Source organism: Aspergillus homomorphus, assembly GCF_003184865.1.
Source record: "Aspergillus homomorphus CBS 101889 unplaced genomic scaffold BO97scaffold_4, whole genome shotgun sequence".
Lineage (NCBI taxonomy): Eukaryota > Fungi > Ascomycota > Eurotiomycetes > Eurotiales > Aspergillaceae > Aspergillus > Aspergillus homomorphus.
Window position 1 is genome coordinate 600,450 of NW_020291890.1, and position 17,952 is coordinate 618,401.

The 17,952-nt window shown below is 53.0% G+C and overlaps 8 protein-coding genes across 8 annotated transcripts; 5 read left to right on the top strand and 3 right to left on the bottom strand.

The window, feature by feature from the left end:
• Nucleotides 1-94: 94 nt before the first annotated feature.
• Nucleotides 95-1,996, top strand: BO97DRAFT_383763 (tetrahydrofolate synthase). Its single transcript, XM_025693382.1, has 3 exons — nucleotides 95-229; nucleotides 294-425; nucleotides 496-1,996. Exons 1-3 carry the CDS (start codon nucleotides 137-139, stop codon nucleotides 1,906-1,908), a joined length of 1,638 nt encoding a protein of 545 aa, XP_025555080.1. The 5' UTR covers nucleotides 95-136; the 3' UTR covers nucleotides 1,909-1,996.
• Nucleotides 1,997-2,243: 247 nt separating this feature from the next.
• On the top strand, nucleotides 2,244-4,071 carry BO97DRAFT_475525 (glycylpeptide N-tetradecanoyltransferase swoF). The gene is made up of 4 exons (XM_025700414.1): nucleotides 2,244-2,314; nucleotides 2,376-2,824; nucleotides 2,889-3,675; nucleotides 3,742-4,071. Exons 1-4 carry the CDS (start codon nucleotides 2,261-2,263, stop codon nucleotides 3,937-3,939), a joined length of 1,488 nt encoding a protein of 495 aa, XP_025555081.1. The 5' UTR covers nucleotides 2,244-2,260; the 3' UTR covers nucleotides 3,940-4,071.
• A 316-nt stretch (nucleotides 4,072-4,387) lies between these two features.
• On the top strand, nucleotides 4,388-6,909 carry BO97DRAFT_475526 (TLD domain-containing protein). Its single transcript, XM_025700415.1, has 2 exons — nucleotides 4,388-4,785; nucleotides 4,855-6,909. The coding sequence occupies exons 1-2, from the start codon at nucleotides 4,737-4,739 to the stop codon at nucleotides 6,705-6,707; spliced, it is 1,902 nt and encodes a 633-aa protein (XP_025555082.1). The 5' UTR covers nucleotides 4,388-4,736; the 3' UTR covers nucleotides 6,708-6,909.
• A 318-nt stretch (nucleotides 6,910-7,227) lies between these two features.
• BO97DRAFT_468071 (uncharacterized protein) lies at nucleotides 7,228-10,048 on the bottom strand (the record flags this gene model as incomplete). Its single annotated transcript, XM_025699708.1, has 2 exons — nucleotides 7,228-9,687; nucleotides 9,771-10,048. The coding sequence occupies 2 exons, from the start codon at nucleotides 10,046-10,048 to the stop codon at nucleotides 7,245-7,247; spliced, it is 2,721 nt and encodes a 906-aa protein (XP_025555083.1). The 3' UTR covers nucleotides 7,228-7,244.
• A 196-nt stretch (nucleotides 10,049-10,244) lies between these two features.
• On the top strand, nucleotides 10,245-12,105 carry BO97DRAFT_177717 (alpha/beta hydrolase). The gene is made up of 6 exons (XM_025690351.1): nucleotides 10,245-10,455; nucleotides 10,530-10,658; nucleotides 10,738-10,811; nucleotides 10,884-11,084; nucleotides 11,150-11,965; nucleotides 12,032-12,105. The coding sequence occupies exons 2-6, from the start codon at nucleotides 10,549-10,551 to the stop codon at nucleotides 12,094-12,096; spliced, it is 1,266 nt and encodes a 421-aa protein (XP_025555084.1). The 5' UTR covers nucleotides 10,245-10,455; nucleotides 10,530-10,548; the 3' UTR covers nucleotides 12,097-12,105.
• A 137-nt stretch (nucleotides 12,106-12,242) lies between these two features.
• Nucleotides 12,243-15,377, bottom strand: BO97DRAFT_362178 (elongation factor G). The gene is made up of 4 exons (XM_025692455.1): nucleotides 15,116-15,377; nucleotides 14,905-15,016; nucleotides 12,804-14,833; nucleotides 12,243-12,723 (listed from the first exon to the last, which is right to left on the bottom strand). Exons 1-4 carry the CDS (start codon nucleotides 15,325-15,327, stop codon nucleotides 12,669-12,671), a joined length of 2,409 nt encoding a protein of 802 aa, XP_025555085.1. The 5' UTR covers nucleotides 15,328-15,377; the 3' UTR covers nucleotides 12,243-12,668.
• Nucleotides 15,378-16,108: 731 nt separating this feature from the next.
• On the top strand, nucleotides 16,109-16,625 carry BO97DRAFT_431683 (LYR motif-containing protein 2; the record flags this gene model as incomplete). The annotated part of the gene is made up of 4 exons (XM_025697500.1): nucleotides 16,109-16,192; nucleotides 16,251-16,308; nucleotides 16,359-16,441; nucleotides 16,566-16,625. 4 exons carry the CDS (start codon nucleotides 16,109-16,111, stop codon nucleotides 16,623-16,625), a joined length of 285 nt encoding a protein of 94 aa, XP_025555086.1.
• Nucleotides 16,626-16,658: 33 nt separating this feature from the next.
• On the bottom strand, nucleotides 16,659-17,672 carry rcf1 (respiratory supercomplex assembly factor RCF1). Its single transcript, XM_025698085.1, has 3 exons — nucleotides 17,444-17,672; nucleotides 17,296-17,366; nucleotides 16,659-17,208 (listed from the first exon to the last, which is right to left on the bottom strand). The coding sequence occupies exons 1-3, from the start codon at nucleotides 17,479-17,481 to the stop codon at nucleotides 16,784-16,786; spliced, it is 534 nt and encodes a 177-aa protein (XP_025555087.1). The 5' UTR covers nucleotides 17,482-17,672; the 3' UTR covers nucleotides 16,659-16,783.
• Between the last annotated feature and the right edge of the window lie 280 nt (nucleotides 17,673-17,952).

Below are 17,952 nucleotides of genomic sequence, written 5' to 3' on the forward strand. Positions count from 1 at the left end.
GGCCCGACCTCGGGACACCCGCGGCGCTCGATGACACTCCTCCGGCTGCTTGGACGGAGTAAAAGTTCCCTAGTCGATGCGCAGCATTCTTTTCCTTTTTCCTTCTTGCACGTGAGCAGCGGCATATTCGAAGCTGATGAGGGGCTTTCGCAAACTCTTTACCTTCTACAGAATCCAGCACAGTCGTCACATTTCATCCAATTCTGCCATAATGTCTCGCAACTATGAGGCAGGTTTCCCCGCAGGTATTTGTGGGCAAGCTACTGGGCGTCAGATCTAACAAGATGGTGCAGGCTGCGATCGCAGCTCTCAACTCGCTGCAATCCAACTTTGCAGTAGTGGAAGAGCTACGGAAATCACGGAAAGACATGAATCTATTATCTATTCCAGAGACCGTGGAGTGGCTCCGTCGCATAGGATATCAGGTCCGAGTGCTCCCCCGCACCACATCATCAGAACTCCGGGACTGACTCGACTCCATGTATAATTATATAGCCCTCCGATCTCAGCCGCATTAATCCCGTACATGTTGCTGGCACCAAGGGTAAAGGCTCCACTTCGGCCTTTATCGCATCGATTCTGTCTCAGTACACTGCATCGAAGCTATCTGACTCGACCTCGACCTCGACCTCACGCACACTCAACAAGGTCGGACTCTACACCTCGCCTCATTTACGCTTTGCCAGAGAACGGATCCAGATCGACAACGCCCCGCTGTCTGAAGAGAAGTTCGCCAAATATTTCTTTGAGGTATGGGATCGCTTGGACGAAGCTGCTCGGTTGGCCGGCGAGGATCCCGCGAACCTCCAAACGAAGCCTCAGTACTTCCGGTACTTGACATTAATGGCGTTCCATACTTATATAAGCGAGGGGGTGAATGCAGCGGTCATCGAATGTGGAATTGGGGGAGAGTACGATTGCACCAACGTGATTCCCAAGCCAGCAGCGACAGCAATCACTAGCCTGGGCATTGACCACGTAGCTCTATTGGGGAATACTATTGAGGAGATCGCATGGCACAAAGGTGGCATCATCAAGCCTGGCACCAAAGCATTCAGCACACCGCAGCCCCCGACTGCTGAGAAAGTTCTCCTTGAACGTGCGGCCGAGAAAGGAACTTCGCTGGAAATCGTGAGGGGCCATCCTGAACTCCACAGTGATGGGGGTGTGAAACTCGGACTAGCCGGTGAGTTTCAATATACAAACGCGGCAGTGGCAGTTGCGACCGCGGCGGAATTCCTCCGGACTGTCGGCATCGAGGACTTGCCGTCAGATGCCCTCCAGAAGTCGCTGCCGGCCAAATTCCGGAAAGGTCTGGAAGAAGCCCGCCTCGGGGGTCGCTGTGAGACACGCACTGAGAATCGCATTACGTGGTACATTGATGGAGGCCATACGCTCGAAAGCATCAAGCTGGCTGGTCAATGGTTTGCATCTCAGATCCAGGCGAACTCGTCGTCTACTGCAGTTGCCCAGAAGAAGCAGCGGGTCTTGATCTTCAACCAACAGACTCGTGACAGCAACGCCCTCGCTCGGGCTCTTCACGAGACTCTGGCTGCGGCCTTGGGCTCGGAGCAACCGTTCACACACGCGGTCTTCTGCACCAACGTCACCTACAAGGATGCTGGCTATCGGCCAGACCTTGTCAGCATGAACACGAATGCGACTGATGTGGAGAAATTACATGTCCAGAAAAGCCTCGCGGAGACATGGTGTTCCATTGACCCCCGTACCGAAGTTAAGGTGTATGGCACCATCGAGGAAGCCGTCGACTTCACCCGAGAGCTCGCCATGATGGAAAAAGACCTTGTGGGTCAGCATGAAGCCCCTGTTATGACCTTCGTTACTGGCAGCTTGCACCTGGTTGGTGGCTTTCTGGATGTCATTGAAACCAAACCTGCTCCTCAATAAGGATCGCAATCTACTGCCTCACCATGAGGTTTCAACAACAAAACTGGTGATACCCGCGCACAAGGCATATCCGCCTTGTTTATGCTCTATTTCTGATGATTTTGGTATGAGATAGAAGGAGGCGTTTAGTCACAATTCAACAGGGCGAGGTCTAGATTCATATATAAGGTGGAGAATCTCTGATAATGATTCTTAAGCGTACAGCCGTAGAGAAACTATGGGAGTAGATATGCACCCCGCGGAGGGCACAGACGGCGGCTAGTGAGTGGGGGCGGCGGGCTTAGAAAACCTTCCCGCACCCACTTCTGCTCCGACCATCGAACTTCCACTTATTCCAATCGCGCCAGCTGTCATGCCGGACTCCAAGGACAAGAAGGGCAAAGCCCCCCAGGCGTCTAACGCTGAGGTCAGTTCCCTTCCTCTCATTGCGATTATTGTGCCCTCTCAAATCTCACTGATTGAATTAGGATGCGGCGAAACAGAAGTTGACCCCCAAGGCGGCCGAGGCGCTGCTCGAGAACAACCCCGCGCTGAAGAATGAGCTGGCCGGACTGGATAAGGATAAGGCTGCGGAGGCCCTGCGCAAAATGGATATCTCCGAGCTCTTGACGGGCCTGGCTGTGGGAGGCAAGAACCAGAAAGACATGGCCTCCTACAAGTTCTGGCAGACCCAGCCTGTCCCTCGCTTTGATGAGACCGCTGCTGCTGCCAACGATGTTGGTGGGCCGATCAAGATGATCGATCCGGAAAAAGTGTCCAAGACCCCCGACGCCCTGATCGAAGGCTTTGAGTGGGCCACTCTGGATCTTACAAAGGAGGAAGAGCTCCAGGAGCTGTGGGATCTTTTGACCTACCACTATGTCGAGGACGACAATGCGATGTTCCGCTTCAGATACTCGAAATCATTCCTACACTGGTTCGTTCACTGCGCAGGTTATATCCAAGTGCTTCGGCTCGAAGGCTGATCATATGCTATTTAGGGCCTTGATGGCTCCGGGCTGGAAGAAGGAATGGCACGTCGGAGTTCGCGCTACCAAGTCGCGCAAGCTTGTCGCCGCTATCTCTGGTATCCCCACGGAGTTGCGCGTTCGGGAGCAGAAGATCAAGGTCACCGAGATCAACTTCCTCTGCATCCACAAGAAGCTCCGATCCAAGCGTTTAGCTCCGGTCCTGATCAAGGAGATCACTCGCCGTTGCTATCTCAAAGGTATCTACCAGGCTATCTATACTGCGGGTGTAGTGTTGCCCACTCCCGTCAGCTCATGCCGTTACTACCACCGTCCTCTGGACTGGCTCAAGCTTTATGAGGTCGGATTCTCGCATCTACCGACTGGCTCCACCAAGGCCCGACAGATCAGCAAGAATCACCTTCCCAGCACCACATCCACCCCTAACCTGCGCCCCATGGAGATCAAGGATATTGATGCCGTCCAGGACCTGCTGGAACGCTACCTGAAGCGCTTTGCCTTGAACCAAGCCTTTTCCCGTGAGGAGATCGAACACTGGCTGGTTCACAAGGGAGGCGACGCCGACCGGGAACAAGTGGTTTGGTCCTACGTGGTGGAGGACCCCGAAACCCACAAGATCACCGACTTCTTCTCCTTCTACAACCTTGAATCCACTATCATCCAAAACCCCAAGCATGAATGTTTGCGCGTAGCCTACCTCTACTATTATGCCACTGAAACGGCTTTCACTGGTGATCTCAAGGCGCTCAAGGAAAGGCTCTTGTTGTTGATGAACGACGCTCTGATCCTGGCGAAGAAGGTAAGTCCAAAGTTCGGGCTTGTATGAACCCAGTAGGTACAGGTCACTGATCATCTTTTACGATAGGCTCGTTTCGACGTGTTCAATGCGCTTACCCTCCACGACAATCCCCTGTTCCTAGAGCAGCTCAAGTTTGGAGCGGGCGATGGCCAGCTCCACTACTACCTCTACAACTACCGGACGGCCCCAATCCCTGGAGGGGTTAATGATAAGAATCTGCCGGATGAGAAGAAGATGGGTGGTGTTGGTGTTGTTATGCTGTAGAGTCCGGAACTCTCACATGTTCGAAGGCCAAACAAGACCTCCTTTTGTGTGCTGTGGGTCAGATGACTGGCACTAACTCGGTGTGACAAGACACTTGTGAATACCGTTAGCCCGAATTGAAATGTATACATCTGCTATTATTGTGAATGTTCACATGGTGCTGTACTTCTGCATACTGTAGTATTCTCCGTAGTAGTGATGATAGTTACTGCATAGTTACTGCATAGTCAGTCGTAGTCAACTTACCCAAGAAATGGACCGAGTCTAGAAGGTCACGGGAGGGTCATGAGGTCCTTGCCGAAAAGGGCAAGAACCCCCCTGCCTGGGGGTGGGTGCCTGGGTGCCTGGGGGCCTGAGGGGCCTGAGGGGCCGAGGCCCGCCTTTTCATCCCCAGCCCGCATGCGGCCATGTTTAGTTTCCGTTCATTGTCCATTGTCTGCCCACTTCAAGATTCCGAGGTCTCTTCTCCTCCCCCATCATCATCGACAACAACAATCGCATCACTGCATTTTCATGTCGATATGACACTGCACAGGCACACTAAGCCGTTTCCTCATCAGTACCGACTCGAGTTTTAGATTCGCGTCCCCTATCTCCGCAGATGATAACGATCGTCCCCCCGACTCGTCGCAGTGGGTTCACGTCGTCATCACCGCGGAGCGTCCCAGACTAATACTATCCGTGCTAAGGCTACAGCTGCACATAATTTATCATCTTATTTCTGAAACACTAACTCTCTTTGCCTCATTCTTAAACTACTTCAACGCTCAACAACTCCTGGGCCATTGATCTTCAAGATGGGGGGATATCAGTCCACTGAGTCTGCGGGCCATAAGTCATCGCCAGGTCAGCATCAAACTATATCTATCCGTCCGCTCTGAGACAAGCAGACACTTGTAACTAACATCCAATCAGAGGAACTGAGTTATATGCTTGCTGAGCGCTTCGCCACCAAGTGCTTCACTCCTCTGGAGCTTACCCATTTCAAAGACAACTTTTACAGCCGTGCCATTGACCAAGGTGGCGTGAAGTACTGGAATGAGAAAATACTATCGGACTTCCTTGGGGTCCCAGATAGCAGCGACTCTCAATGTCCCCTCGACGCTGGCCCTGTGATCTTCCGCATGGTCTCGTACCTAGGAGCTTTTCCTTTCCAGAATTCGCTCGCGCCGAGTGTGCTCACATTCGATGCTATGGTGAAGGTTGTCGTTTTGCTCACCGAGAGATATGGAAAGGTGCTCAGAAGAGCACGCAGAGATCGCATCAGGCTTCTGTTTGGAAGCTTAGCTGATGTCGGAAGGAAAGATGTTGAAAAGTCATCTACCAGTAGCGATATGTTCGGAGAGGACGTACCTAACGCGACCACATCAAGTTCTCACGCTCCGGGATTTGCCGTTGATGCTCCTGCTAACGACGGCTACGAGGATGAGGAGGATGACGACTTGGCTCTGGCTGCCTTGGAATCGCTTGACGCCATCGAGGTCTTCAAGCATGACTCTCGTGTAGATAGGGCGGTTTATGAAGCTCGAGTCTCCGATAATACTTTCCGTCGCTTGCTGATGCTGCTTATTGTGATATCGCGATTGAGGTCCATCGAGTCAGCAGCAGTCTACACATCGAATCTCAGTGGAACACGCATGGATTCGATTCGAAAAGAAGCGGACAGCATTATAGCAGCGTTTGACCAAGAACCATCCAAGGGAATCAGGTACAGGTCTTTCGCGGAGACGGTATCTTCCTCATTACCGTACCTATTTGACCCTCTGACACCTTTATTCGAGCATTTCTTGTTCAGCAAGAACCTGGACCTTTCTCAGAAGCGCGATAGGGCTGGTTCGACTGAATCTATACTAGATAAAGCCATCCTAGACGAGCTGCAGCCTCCTCCCTCAGTCATGCTTGATGGTAGTTTCGAGTCAGTGATTCTGAATACGAGCCTGTTGTCGCACCTTTCGTTCTTCCTTCCCTCAACATCCGAGGACTTAAACTTCCTACGCGGCAACACACGCTTACACCCCGTTTTTTCCACGGCCGCACACGGATCCTCGCTTACCTCATTCTCTCACAACGTTTTAACCTGGTCATCAGGCACCCTGCTCATTCTTGATGGTGTGTCTGAGACTAACGGTCCGGTCATCCTCGGCGCTTACCTACCACAGCCGTGGAAATCACCATCATCAACCGCCTCATCATCCCAATTCTCCAACTCCGTCCTCCCTTGTCTTTTCCAGCTTTCACCACAACACATGCTCCTGCAAGGAAATTCTTCCCCGTCTGCACAGAAACCTGATACCCCTGCGGCATATTTCTCCACGAGCTCGGGAATATCTATTGGATGTCGCATCCCACCCTCATCGCGCAGCAACCGCAAGCCTCCTGCCCCCTTCGGAGCCGGCAGTCTCACCATCGACGCCAATCTCGAGACCGCAAACTTCTATGTTTCTCCAGTTGGTTGCGACGGGTCATTTCTCCCCCCGGCGCCCAGCACAAATACCGAAACCACATACAAAACGAGTATAGATATCTACAACCTAGAGGTTTGGGGACTTGTCCCAGATCCTACGACCACCACCGCCGAAGTCGGGAAGAGCGCCGTCGAGCTACAACAGGCAAAGTGGGACTTTGAAGCGCGCGAAGCGGAAAGACGGCGGAACCTGAACCTCAAGGCTGGTGCGGGCGACTCGGCTGCCGAGAGTGCTCGTTGGCTGTTGGAAACTGCCGGCATCATCGGCGACAGTAGTCGACAAGGCGGCTCGCATGTGATCTAATTTGAACAATCGCGATGGTCTAGCCTTTGCTTCATCTGGAAATGCTAAGTTAGCCCTGGAGGAATACCTGGGGGTATCAGTTGATGATTTGCTCACACATATGAGGCGTACCTCAATGTTGGCGTATCTGAAGTTTGATACTATTATTGTGGATATGTTGAAACCAGAAACAGACTCAATTGGACATTGAAGCTACCGCGAGAAGCTCAGGCTGTTTTCTTAAGAAGCCCTATATAATCTAGCCATCGATTACTCGAGTACGACAAGCCTGCAATTGGCTTGGTTCCACATTGGCAGACTCAGTTTGCACCTGTCTATGTTATTGTGCCACTCTAATAATCTCCGTTACTGCATCCAGGCACCGAGAAACGTAGTCGATCCTTCATAGGGCTGCTGCAGGGAACTTTCACACAGCTTGATACAACAATTAAGGTAAAAATCGTTAATTGAGTTCCAAAAACGAGTTATCATACGATCAACCCGCAACATCTTCTCTATTCAAGAAGAGAACAGGAGAAAGGCACTGTTCTATATAATTCAAGCTCCCAAAGGCGGCAATCCAGTGGGCGGCCCATAGAAATCCTTCAGCTCCTCCTCGGCATCCTCGCCCTCGTCCCCATCCTCACCAGGTTGCTCGCTGAGTTCGACATCCGACTCGGCCTTATTGTGGCCCCGCGAACTAAGTCTGCTCCGTTGGCCCGGCACAGGTGTCCCTCCCGGTTTGCGGCCCACGTCCTCGGCCTCTTTGCCTTGGTTGGCGGCCGCGGGATCCTCCGGCTCTTCCCGGGGTAGGCGATAGGCTAGGAACCCCTCCGGCGCACGCTCGGCGCGGTCCATGATCTCGTTCATGTACTTGCGCACCTCGTCGGGGGGCTTGACGACTCGGCTCAGCGGCTCGAGGACTTTGGGGTTGTTGCTGAAGATCCGGAAGGTGACCGGTTGGTAGTACTCTTTCAGGTTGGGGTCGTCTTTCTTGTCGTTCTTCGCCGCAGCGGGGGTGGAGGGTTCTTTGTCCGTGGTGGGTTTGGTGGCGGGGGTGGAAGAAGGGGTTGGGGTTGATGTTGAGGCTGCGCCGGCTTTCACGTCGGGTTGCTCGCCGGCTTGTTGTTCGTCGCCCTCGGTTGGGTTGGGTTTAGGGGGTTCGGATTTACCATCGCCAGTAGTGGTAGCGGTGGCGGACGGGGTCTCGGGCTCGGGCTTCTCTTTCCCCTTCTCCTTGTCTTGCTCTTTATCCTTCTCTGCGTCCTTAGCTTTGTCTGGTTGGGGTGCCGGGGTCTTGCTCTTATCCGCGGCCTTTTTGGACTTGGATTTGGAGCCGGATTTGCCTTTGGCTCTGGACGGTGGTTCCGAGCCGGTTTCGATAGGGAACGGGGTGTTGGGATCCACTTTCCGCACGAGAAGGAAAGATGCAAGCACGGTGGTTCCTCCAGGAAGCCATTCTAGGATTGTGTACTCCGGGAACAAATAGCGGTCCCCGGAGCCTGCGTGTCCGGACGTACTGCTACCATAAGGAGTGAGTGGTGAAGTGAATTCGAAGACAACGGACTTGTAGTTGAGTCTCGGAGGTGGTGGTGGGGCCGGTGCGGGGCGGTAGTATGGAGTTGGTGATCCGTATTGGGGCGGCCGGGATTGGATTGCAGGTGGCTGGCCTTGATAAGGAGCTTGCTGGTATTGGGGGTGAGATGGCCCAGAGCGTGGTCCTGGGGTCTGAGCTTGTTGCAGTTGTTGCGGTTGTTGTGCTTGCTGCTGCTGCTGCTGCTGCTGCTGCTGTGTTGGGGGTGCGGGGCGTGCTGCTGGGGTTGGTTGCTTAGCGACTTCTACAGCCGATGTCGGTCCTGGCGCAACAGGAAGATTCGGGGCTTGTGGAGTAGCCGGCTGGATTTGTGCAACCGATCCAGGTTCTTGTTTGATTGGTAGTGCCTTCGAGCCTTGTGGGGTCGGGGTCGGCGGTGGTTGTGCCGTATTGCCAGGTTGCGCTGATTTCCCAGATGGCGAGAGAATTTGTACTTCGACAGGCGGATTTGGTTGAGATTGGGATTGTGCTGGGGGATTCGGGTGGGCTGGCTGCTGCGGAGGTCGTTGTTGCGGAGGTGGAGGGTGTGGCGTCTGTTGTGGTGTCTGAGGTTGTGAGGGAGGCTGTTGCGTTCTAGGCGCAGCCTGTGGATGCGCCGGAGTAAGCGGTAATGGCTGTCTGTGTTGCTGTTGCTGCTGCTGCTGCTGCTGCTGCTGCTGCTGCTGCTGCTGCTGCTGCTGTCGTTGTTGCTGTTGCTCCCTGGCTCGAATTATAGCGTTGAGTTCATCGATATGAGCTTGGAAAGCACGCAGTTGCTCCTGAGATGCTTTGCTGGAAGCCACCACTCGCATCAAGGATTTGAGGTCAGGATCGGAGGCGGCTCTTGTCGCTAGCATTTGGATTACTGGATCTGGGCTGGGTTTCGGCGGCTGAGGCGGCTGTGTATTTTGCGAGGGAGGGGGTCGCTGCGCTGCTTGAGGCCCAGGCTGACGGTGAGGAGTGTGGCTAGGCGTTCGAGCAGGATGCGGTGGAGGTGGGTGGCTGCCATGAGGGTAGCCCTGCTGAGGTGTGCCTGGAGTGGCCGGTGTTGCGTGAGGAGGGTGCTGCTGTTGCTGTTGTTGCTGCTGCTGCTGGCGTGGATGTTGCGGCGGAGTGGGACCGTTGGGATACGGATGATATTGTTGGAAGTTATTAGGATGGCCATAATGAACCATCGGACGTTGGGGTGGTGTGTACTGAATTGCCGGCGGCGCATTGGGGTCTTTCACCGTATATAGCATAGCATCGAACAAATGAGGACCGACCACAATGTTGCAAGCTCCAACCTTCGACATGCTCTCCTTGGGCGGGTTTTTGCCTTCGATTTGTTCTCTCTTGGTTTTCTTGGGCTTGGTCCAGTACCGCTCCAAGATGCCGTCGCTGAGCCATTTCTTCTTCGATCGTTCCAATGAGGTTAGGAGAACCGCACTGCATGTGGTCAGTCAATTACATATGCAAATTGCGACAATGAAAAAACCCCTTATCACGGCGTCCTGGAGGAAATTCCATACCTTTCTGCAATCGACTGGAACTCCTTCAACGGGAGATCCTCCGGCTGCGGAGTGGGCACAGTGGGGAGCCCTTCTCCATCCTTAATTTTTGTAGGCAGGGGATTCTCGATGACTTCGGGTTGTGGAGGAGGGGGAGTTGGAGCAACGACTGGTGTCGAAGCCTTTCGTTTGGATGATTGCTGAGGCTGAGGCGAAGATCGAGGCGCGGCTTCGGACACCCGTCGCTTCGCCGCAGGTTCGCGACGCTCGCGGGCAGACAGTCTTCGTTTCTCGGCCATGGAAAGGGTATCACAACGATAGCTAATTGAGATAAACCGAAAACAAGCTCCGACCGCAATATATCGGAAGCATTGCGCGGTTACTCGGAGGGTGAGTGAAGAAAGGAGCGCAGTAAGAAGGGGTCGGAGGTTGCGGAGGAGAGAAAAATGGCGGGATGGAAAGAGAGAGAGAAAGAAAGACGGACTCGGGAGGAAAAGGAGCCTCAACGCTCGCCGCCTTCATATGAGCCTTCATCCTCCTCCCTCCCCTCTCGACATTCCTCCTCCAATTGAGCTTCAATTGCACCTGTTGCCACCTGGGGTACCCCTGGAATTAGTCGAAAAGACACATAACAACGGACATTTGCATGCGTGAGCTGCGCATGCGCTGAAACCGCGTCCTTAGCCGCATCTGTAGCTTACTGGCAGTACGTCATTCTCGTCGACTCTGTTTACTCCCATTCAGTGCTCCAGCAATACCGAAGCTGTTACCAAATCAAAGTTCCGACTTCCGAGAGCTCATGGCTGAGCTTCAATCTATCTTTCGAAAAGCCTACTGGTCGTTGGCGGCCGGTGGCCTGCTCTATGTGCTATTCGTCTGTGCCCTAACGTATCCTGTGGTTCAACGCTTGTATGTCTGTATTGTAGCTCTCTTGCACAGAGCAATACTAGGACTCCAAAGCTGACATTGCCTTATTTCCACCGGATAGTGCGCTCTATGTCAATAAGGTGAACCCTACGCAATGGCAGGACATCAACCTCGTCGAGTCCTTCGGGTTTCTGAGTACGTTTTGTCGACGTCCACAGCGCATAAACCTGGCCTGTGCAAGAGTCCGAAGATGTTGACACGGAGTAGAAACGCAGGTTCAACCCTTCAACCTGGTGACGCCCGATAACGAGACCTTGTACACCTGGCACCTCCTTCCCCTGCAATTGTGCAAGGAACATGAAGAGGACCTGCATGAGAATGAACAATATGGTCCAGCGGAGGACTATACCAAGACATCTGCCTTCAAGCTCCTCGCCAACGACCCCAATGCGAGGGTGGTTGTCAGCTGTAAGCCCAAACAATGCTCGCATCACTCCAATGATCGCCTATCTTACTCACCTCTCCGACCCAAGTTCACGGCAATGCCGCGCACCTCGCGTCTGCCCAACGACCGGAGATCTACCGACAGCTTCTCGGCCTGTCGACGCCTTCGCACCCAGTCCATGTCTTCGCCATTGACTACCGGGGCTTCGGTCTCTCAACGGGCTCACCAACAGAAGAGGGCCTCATCACCGATGGCGTCGCGCTCCTCAACTACCTCACCGCAGGCCCACTGCGCATTCCTCCCTCGCGCATTGTCATCATGGGCCAAAGTCTCGGCACAGCCGTGAGCGCCGCAGTAGCCGAACGCTTCGCCTTCGGTTCTCCCAACCCGGCCGCCATCCAACCCGCTCTCAAAGACCCGGAGCCCTTCGCCGGCGTGATCCTCCTGGCGTCTTTCAGCAACGTCCCAAGCCTTATCGAATCCTACAGCCTGAAGGGCATCACCCCACCCATGCTATCGCCTCTATCCGCATACCCCGGGATCAAAGACTGGGCGAAAGGCCACATCGTCGACCGCTGGGACACCGCCGCCCGCGTTGCGCGCCTGTCCGGGGTCAGCAGCAGCACCACCACCAAGGACGACCATCCGACGCCCGCATACGCCCAGAAGGGGTTGAATCTGTTCATCGTGCACGCCGCCAACGATGTCGAGATCCCCTGGCAGGAGGGTCGTCGCGTCTGGGCGGCGGCCACCGGGGAAGCCCTTGAGGACGGCCCCGGGAAGATCGTGCTATCGAAGAAGGACTCGAAGGGAGGTCCCAATGAAGTTCAGATCTGGGAGAACAGATCGGCCAAGGACTCTGCGGTGGTCAAGCGGGTGCGGTGGGAGCGCGTGGCCTACGGTGGTAAGTCGTCTCTTTTTGCATTTTCCTATTTTTGGAACGCTGGGCTTAACCGGTTCTTTTCTTTAGGTCATAATCGCGTGGCGACGTTCTCGGTCGCCGCTTTGGCTGTGCTAAGAGCCTTCGACGGGTAGAGAGTCATTTTAGAGTAGTTAGTCTGGCTGGACCAGACCACCAGAAGATGCCTGCACCTGGTTTTGGCTGTGCGGTTCATGTCTCCACAGGAAACCTACTTTTAGAGACGAAATCAGCATTGGCACGACTACTTCGACCATTCGACGAGAGGAGATGATTATAACCCAACTATCAGAATAATATTTATGTACAACCTGTATGAACCCATCCACGCTTCCCAACTGTGCTTTGTATGCCAATATATCAGGTAAAAAAGCGTCTTTCTCTAAACGCGCAGAAGGGTTATCGATATTGCTTGGTAAATAATACATGAGCCCGAAGTATTTTGAACAGAGCTACAATGAACAAAAAAACATCATTTTCGTATGCAGACACACACGCCGGGACAATTGGCGAGGAAGGGGATGGAGCAGGAGGAAGAAGACCCGGAGTGTAGTCAAATGGCGTTCGGAGACTTCGCGGTGATTATGTGAGGGCAAAGATCAAGCCAACGGATTCGAGACCTCACGGAATGCAGAAGGAATATCTCCCTGCACTCGAGTCAACGCGGTCGGAAGGTGATTCGATCGGCTTATTTCTTGTGTCTGTCGGCCTGAGCCTTCAAGTATTTGGCAATGAGTTCCTTCCTAAATGGTTGAAATTGCAGGTTAGCATGATTGACTTCTGAGTTGCAAGATGCAACGTTTATACGAAGAGAAACACTTACTGTAGATGGCCCGGCGCCTTCTCGTAGTGACTGAATTCCATGGTGTATTCACCCTTACCCTGAGTGGCGGCACGAAGGTTGCTACTGAAGCCAAACATACCGTTCAAACTGCAGTCAGCGTGAACGGTGAACTCATCGACACCAACTTCGGAGTCGTTGATGGTAGCGCTACGCTTGTTCAGGAGAGCAATGACATCACCCTGGAACTCGGAAGGAGCCGTGACAACAGTCTTCATCATAGGCTCAAGAATAGCGGGACCACTCTCCTGGAAAGCCTTGCGGAAGGCCTGCTGGGTGGCATTCTTGAAGGACATTTCAGAAGAATCCGTCATGTGAGTAGCACCATCATTGATGACCATCCTGGTACCAAGGACCTTGTGTCCAATGAGAGGACCCTTATCACAGGCCAAATTGAAACCCTTCTCACAGGCGAAGATGAATTTCTCGGAGATACTTCCTCCAACAACCTGTTCTTCGAAAACGTTCTCCGTCAGACTGCCAGTTGGCTCCATGTAACCCACGACACGGGCGAAGTCACCAGGACCTCCGGTCTGCTTCTTGAGCAAATGGTCGAACTCAACACGGCTACCGATGGTTTCACGGTAGGCGACTTGAGGAGGACCGGTCTCACAGTCCACCCGGTACTCACGGCGCATCCGCTCAATGTAGATATCCAAGTGCAGTTCGCCCATACCAGAGATGATAGTCTGTTCACTCTCGTTATCGAAGTGCACGCGGAAAGTAGGATCCTCTCTCTGGAAACGAGCCATGGCCTTGGAGAAGTTGGCGCCATCCTTGGCGTTCTTGGGCTTGATGGAAAGCGAGATGACGGGCTCAGGAACGAACATAGACGACATAGTGTAACCCAGTTGGCCATCAGTGAAGGTGTCACCCGAAGCACAATCGACACCGAACACAGCGCAGATTTCACCCGCTCCCACCTCAGTGACATCCTCCATCTCGTTGGAGTGCATACGCACGATGCGAGGGATCTTGACCTTCTTGTCCGTCCGTGCGTTGAAGACGTTAGCACTCTTGCGAAGGGTACCTTGGTAAACGCGGATGTAGGTCAACTGTCCGAAGTTGCTCTCTTCCAGCTTGAAAGCAAGACCGACGAATGGCAGTGCATTGTAAGGAACAAGCTTCACTTGAGCTTCGTTACGTTTTTTGTCGAGGGCAAGGTTCTGAACCTCGGAAGGATTGGGAAGATAGTCAATGACACCATCAAGCATGGGCTGCACGGACTTGTTGGCGAGGGCGGAACCCATGAAGACAGGGGTGAACTTGAGACCAATAGTAGCACGGCGGATAGCCTGTCTAAGTTGATCCTCTGTAGGCTCGATCTCGCTAAGGAAGAGTTCCGCAATCTCGTCGTCAACGTCGGCGAGAGTCTCGACAAGCATGCGCTTCCGCTCTTCCACAACGTCCTTGACCTTGTCTGGAACCTCATCCTTGATCATGATATCCTCACCGTTGGGGCCGACGTTGTAGATAGACTTCATTGTAAGCAAATCGACCACACCCTCAAACTCATCTTCGGCACCAATTGGTACCTGGACGGCAGCAGCAGGGATCTTGAGCTTGGTGTTGATCTGATCAACAGCCTTGAACGGATTGGCACCCATGCGGTCCATCTTGTTGACGAACGAGATTCGGGGAACGTTGTAACGTCTCATTTGACGATCGACGGTAATGGTCTGGGACTGAACACCGGAGACAGCGCACAGGATCATGACGGCACCATCGAGAACACGCAGCGCTCTTTCGACTTCAATGGTGAAGTCAATGTGTCCTGGCGTGTCGATCAAGTTGAGATGGTACTTCTGGTCCTGTCCATCCTTATCCTTCTTCACCCAGTCACAGTACGTAGCAGCAGACTGAATGGTAATACCCTTCTCACGCTCGAGATCCATGGAGTCCATCTTCGCTCCGACATTGTCACGACCACGGACTTCGTGAATGGCCTTGATACGACCAGTGTAGAAGAGAACTCGCTCGGTACATGTCGTCTTACCGCTGTCGATGTGTGCCTAACGATTTCAAAAAGTATGTTAGAAGGATGCGAATAAACAAAATCGGGTGGCGTCAAGAGGTATCCTACAGCAATACCAATGTTGCGGACTTTGGACAGGCGTGCCGCTTCGACGGGATCGAGGTTGTCAATAATGGCTTCCTGCGACAGAGCATCCGGGGCGGCAGCAGCGGCCTCAAGGCTGGTAGAAGAAAATGCACAAGTCAGCAATGATAATAACGACACAAGGTTTATACTGGTAGGCAATGAGAGAGAAGGGGTAAGGATCTAGGGTACTCACACAGCAGCAGCAGCAGCAGCGGAGGCGTTTCTCCTTTGCTGGTTCTGATTGCTGAGGACGGACTGATAAGCCGGAGCAACAGTGGCTGAACGGAGGACGGCGGTGGATGCGCATCTCCGAGACAGGAAGTGCTGAGACTGAAGACGAACAGGAGTCCTGGTCAGGCCAGAAACAGCACGGGATGGCAGCCGTGACAGAGTAGGGCACCTCATGACTGCGATCGACGACACCGAGACTTGAATGAGCGCTGATGCTCGTTTGAGAAGCCGGGAGTCGCGATCTTTTCTGCGGCGCCGCCGAAAAAAAGTTCGGGGAAGCCAGGAACGCGGTCACGTGCTAGCCATCGGCTGATCTTTCGCCGTTTGTTGGCTGCCAGAATAATTAAGTCATCAAGACTTGACCATTGATTCCCACTTTCTTGTCGTGCCTGTGCATATGCAGCCTATCGTTTTTCCAGCAACTGAAAGCCATGCTCATGGGAATGATGTCGAAGCTTTTCGAGGCCAATTGGACCCTTAACATTACTATTGCTGCCAGAAGCCACTCAGTACCGTGCAAACTCCGAGTTCGGACCGGGACTTAAGGCCCAGACCCTCTGAGTTCTGGAAAGTGATCTATAGCCCTCTGACGAGTATCAAAGCTCCGGAATCTGCTTCAAAGCATCATTCCAGGAGGGAAGGGGTTTAACTAGGCAGACTTCGAAGAGCATCCATACAAGCCTAGCCTGTAGTTGAGCAAAAACAATGCATAGAAAGTGGAGGGGTGTACTGTATCAGAATTACCGAAGTTCGGTAACAATTCATACGAATACAGGCAAGTATTGCTGACCGCCTTGCCTTCCGCCACCACCCCTCCGTGGCTCAATCGGACAATAAACCAATCGCCGAAGACTAATGGAAAGAAGGAAGCGTGCTCAATCTACTTGTTTTGGACGGATAGAAGAGGTCATATTCTACACCAGTCTAAAATTCTTGCGCACATAGCACTCGAGAAATGCGGACTTCACTACAGCTTCTGGCATCAATCTCCCGAAGCCAGCCGTCCAAGCTCAGGAAACCAACTGTTGGTCTTGACCATGTCAGTGCTTTGCTCAAGAAAATGGCGCTGAGCACAGTTTGGCTAATGCCCAGACTAGTTTATCCAAAGACAGCGGGTTATCGCACTATGGCGTGAGATTGTCAGGGCTTTGAATGGTCTGTCTTTGCCCATTACCTTGATATTTCATGCTAACACACAACCGAAGCGATTCCCAACTCGCCAACCCGCGATGAGCTGCGCAATTATGCCCGCAATGAGTTCGAGCGCCACCGAGACGTGACCGACCTGGTAAGTGCTCGGGAAGTGTACTGTGTGGTGACGAGACTAATGAATTTCAGCAACATATTCGATATCTGCTTTCAGTATGTCCGGAATTCTCTGGTTCGTTTTATTCATTGCTAACATAGCGCAGACGGGCAAAGCTGAGTTTGAAACGATGAGGAGGTATATCGACGAGCAAATTGTCGGTTGAGCTAGCCAAACGTCACATGCAGCGCGATTGAGAGAGAGGAGCTGGCGGAGAGTTGCATTTCCCTAAACATTGAGAACGTATTTATGTACAATAAGATATGATACCCAGACAGATCGATGAAAATCAAACAGAAACCTCAAGAACTTCTTTAGGTCATCCTACTTCTGCCCCGATAGTAGCTCAATTACAGCACTCAGAACACCAAGCGACTTCTCCTCTGAGGGCTCGATGGCCGAACGAGCAGCGTCCTGCTCCGGAGCTGGCTTTCTCTTGCCCGCCTCGTTGGCCGCCGCCTCGATGGCTGCATGGCGCTCCCGCCAGTCCTTGTCCTCCTGGTCTCGGATCTCCAGCTCACGCAGCCAAGCATCCCGCTTCTCCTGGCTCTTGCGTGCCTCGACCACCTGCTCGAACTCCTTTCGTTGCTGGCGCTCCGTTTTGTAGTACATGCCTCCGGCGACGACGGCGATCAAGGTGAAGAATTGGGCGTAGATACGGGCACGGAACATCTTGTTCATTTCAACCGAGTCGCCCGCCTTCATGGACCGGTAGGCCCGGTAAAGGGCGTAAGAAGTGGCCGCACATCCTGTAATCGAGCGCATCCAGTCAGATACAGTTCCAGAAAATAATAATAGAATCGAGGAAGGTTAAAGGTGAGCGAGGACTGACGTACCGAGCGGAATCAGCGGCTCTTGCTTGAGACGCCTGCGGAACTTCTGCAGCGAAGTTTCTTCCTGGAATTGACTACAGACGCGATGACTGTTAGCAAATGGCCACGGGCTGCAGCTGCAGAATAACACCATAAGAACTCAGATACTCACGGGTTGTCCTCGAAAGAGGAAGGAAGGGGGTTGCTCATTTTGATAGTGGGAGTCACCAAGTGGTAGCAAATTGAAGGTGGCGATCTGCGTAGAAGATCGCAAGGCGTGCGACTAAGTTAAGTTAATGATGGATGGGAGAGTGAGCCGCAGGGATTCAGTCCCGCCGATGGTAATCCCCGACCGACAACAAGCAAAACAAGCACAAGCTAGAGATGACAGTCAGGCTTCCTGCTCCTATTTTGCCTCTTTGACAGTATAGCTCAGATAGAAGTGATCATGGATATGGACGAACACAAATTACACCAGAAGTGACATGACGTCGAGACAAACCTTGAGGTGATTGGTGTATTGTATCTTACGCGGCTTTACAGCCAGAGCTCGTAAGATTTGGTAACATCTTGTCCCATGGGGATTTATCATGCCATACATTGGGCGGATCCAGTATCGGAGTCAGTTTTGACGACAAATGATTGGTGGATATGAAGGACATGATCGATGACTGGGGTGCG

Bases quoted from the DNA above. Each gene is read 5' to 3' on its own strand.
- BO97DRAFT_383763 (XM_025693382.1), top strand. From the start codon at position 137: ATGAGGGGCTTTCGCAAACTCTTTACCTTCTACAGAATCCAGCACAGT. The intron at 230-293 runs GCAGGTTTCCCC...AAGATGGTGCAG, and splicing joins TAATGTCTCGCAACTATGAG to GCTGCGATCGCAGCTCTCAA. The intron at 426-495 runs GTCCGAGTGCTC...ATAATTATATAG, and splicing joins TCCGTCGCATAGGATATCAG to CCCTCCGATCTCAGCCGCAT.
- BO97DRAFT_475525 (XM_025700414.1), top strand. From the start codon at position 2,261: ATGCCGGACTCCAAGGACAAGAAGGGCAAAGCCCCCCAGGCGTCTAAC. The intron at 2,825-2,888 runs GTTCGTTCACTG...TATGCTATTTAG, and splicing joins TCGAAATCATTCCTACACTG to GGCCTTGATGGCTCCGGGCT. The intron at 3,676-3,741 runs GTAAGTCCAAAG...CTTTTACGATAG, and splicing joins CTCTGATCCTGGCGAAGAAG to GCTCGTTTCGACGTGTTCAA.
- BO97DRAFT_475526 (XM_025700415.1), top strand. From the start codon at position 4,737: ATGGGGGGATATCAGTCCACTGAGTCTGCGGGCCATAAGTCATCGCCA. The intron at 4,786-4,854 runs GTCAGCATCAAA...ACATCCAATCAG, and splicing joins GGGCCATAAGTCATCGCCAG to AGGAACTGAGTTATATGCTT.
- BO97DRAFT_177717 (XM_025690351.1), top strand. From the start codon at position 10,549: ATGGCTGAGCTTCAATCTATCTTTCGAAAAGCCTACTGGTCGTTGGCG. The intron at 11,085-11,149 runs GTAAGCCCAAAC...CTCCGACCCAAG, and splicing joins TGCGAGGGTGGTTGTCAGCT to TTCACGGCAATGCCGCGCAC. The intron at 11,966-12,031 runs GTAAGTCGTCTC...TCTTTTCTTTAG, and splicing joins GGAGCGCGTGGCCTACGGTG to GTCATAATCGCGTGGCGACG.
- BO97DRAFT_362178 (XM_025692455.1), bottom strand. From the start codon at position 15,327: ATGAGGTGCCCTACTCTGTCACGGCTGCCATCCCGTGCTGTTTCTGGC. The intron at 15,017-15,115 runs GTGAGTACCCTA...TTCTTCTACCAG, and splicing joins GCTGCTGCTGCTGCTGCTGT to CCTTGAGGCCGCTGCTGCCG. The intron at 14,834-14,904 runs GTAGGATACCTC...TGAAATCGTTAG, and splicing joins TCCGCAACATTGGTATTGCT to GCACACATCGACAGCGGTAA.
- rcf1 (XM_025698085.1), bottom strand. From the start codon at position 17,481: ATGAGCAACCCCCTTCCTTCCTCTTTCGAGGACAACCC. The intron at 17,367-17,443 runs GTGAGTATCTGA...TCGCGTCTGTAG, and splicing joins TCCTCTTTCGAGGACAACCC to TCAATTCCAGGAAGAAACTT. The intron at 17,209-17,295 runs GTACGTCAGTCC...GCTCGATTACAG, and splicing joins AGAGCCGCTGATTCCGCTCG to GATGTGCGGCCACTTCTTAC.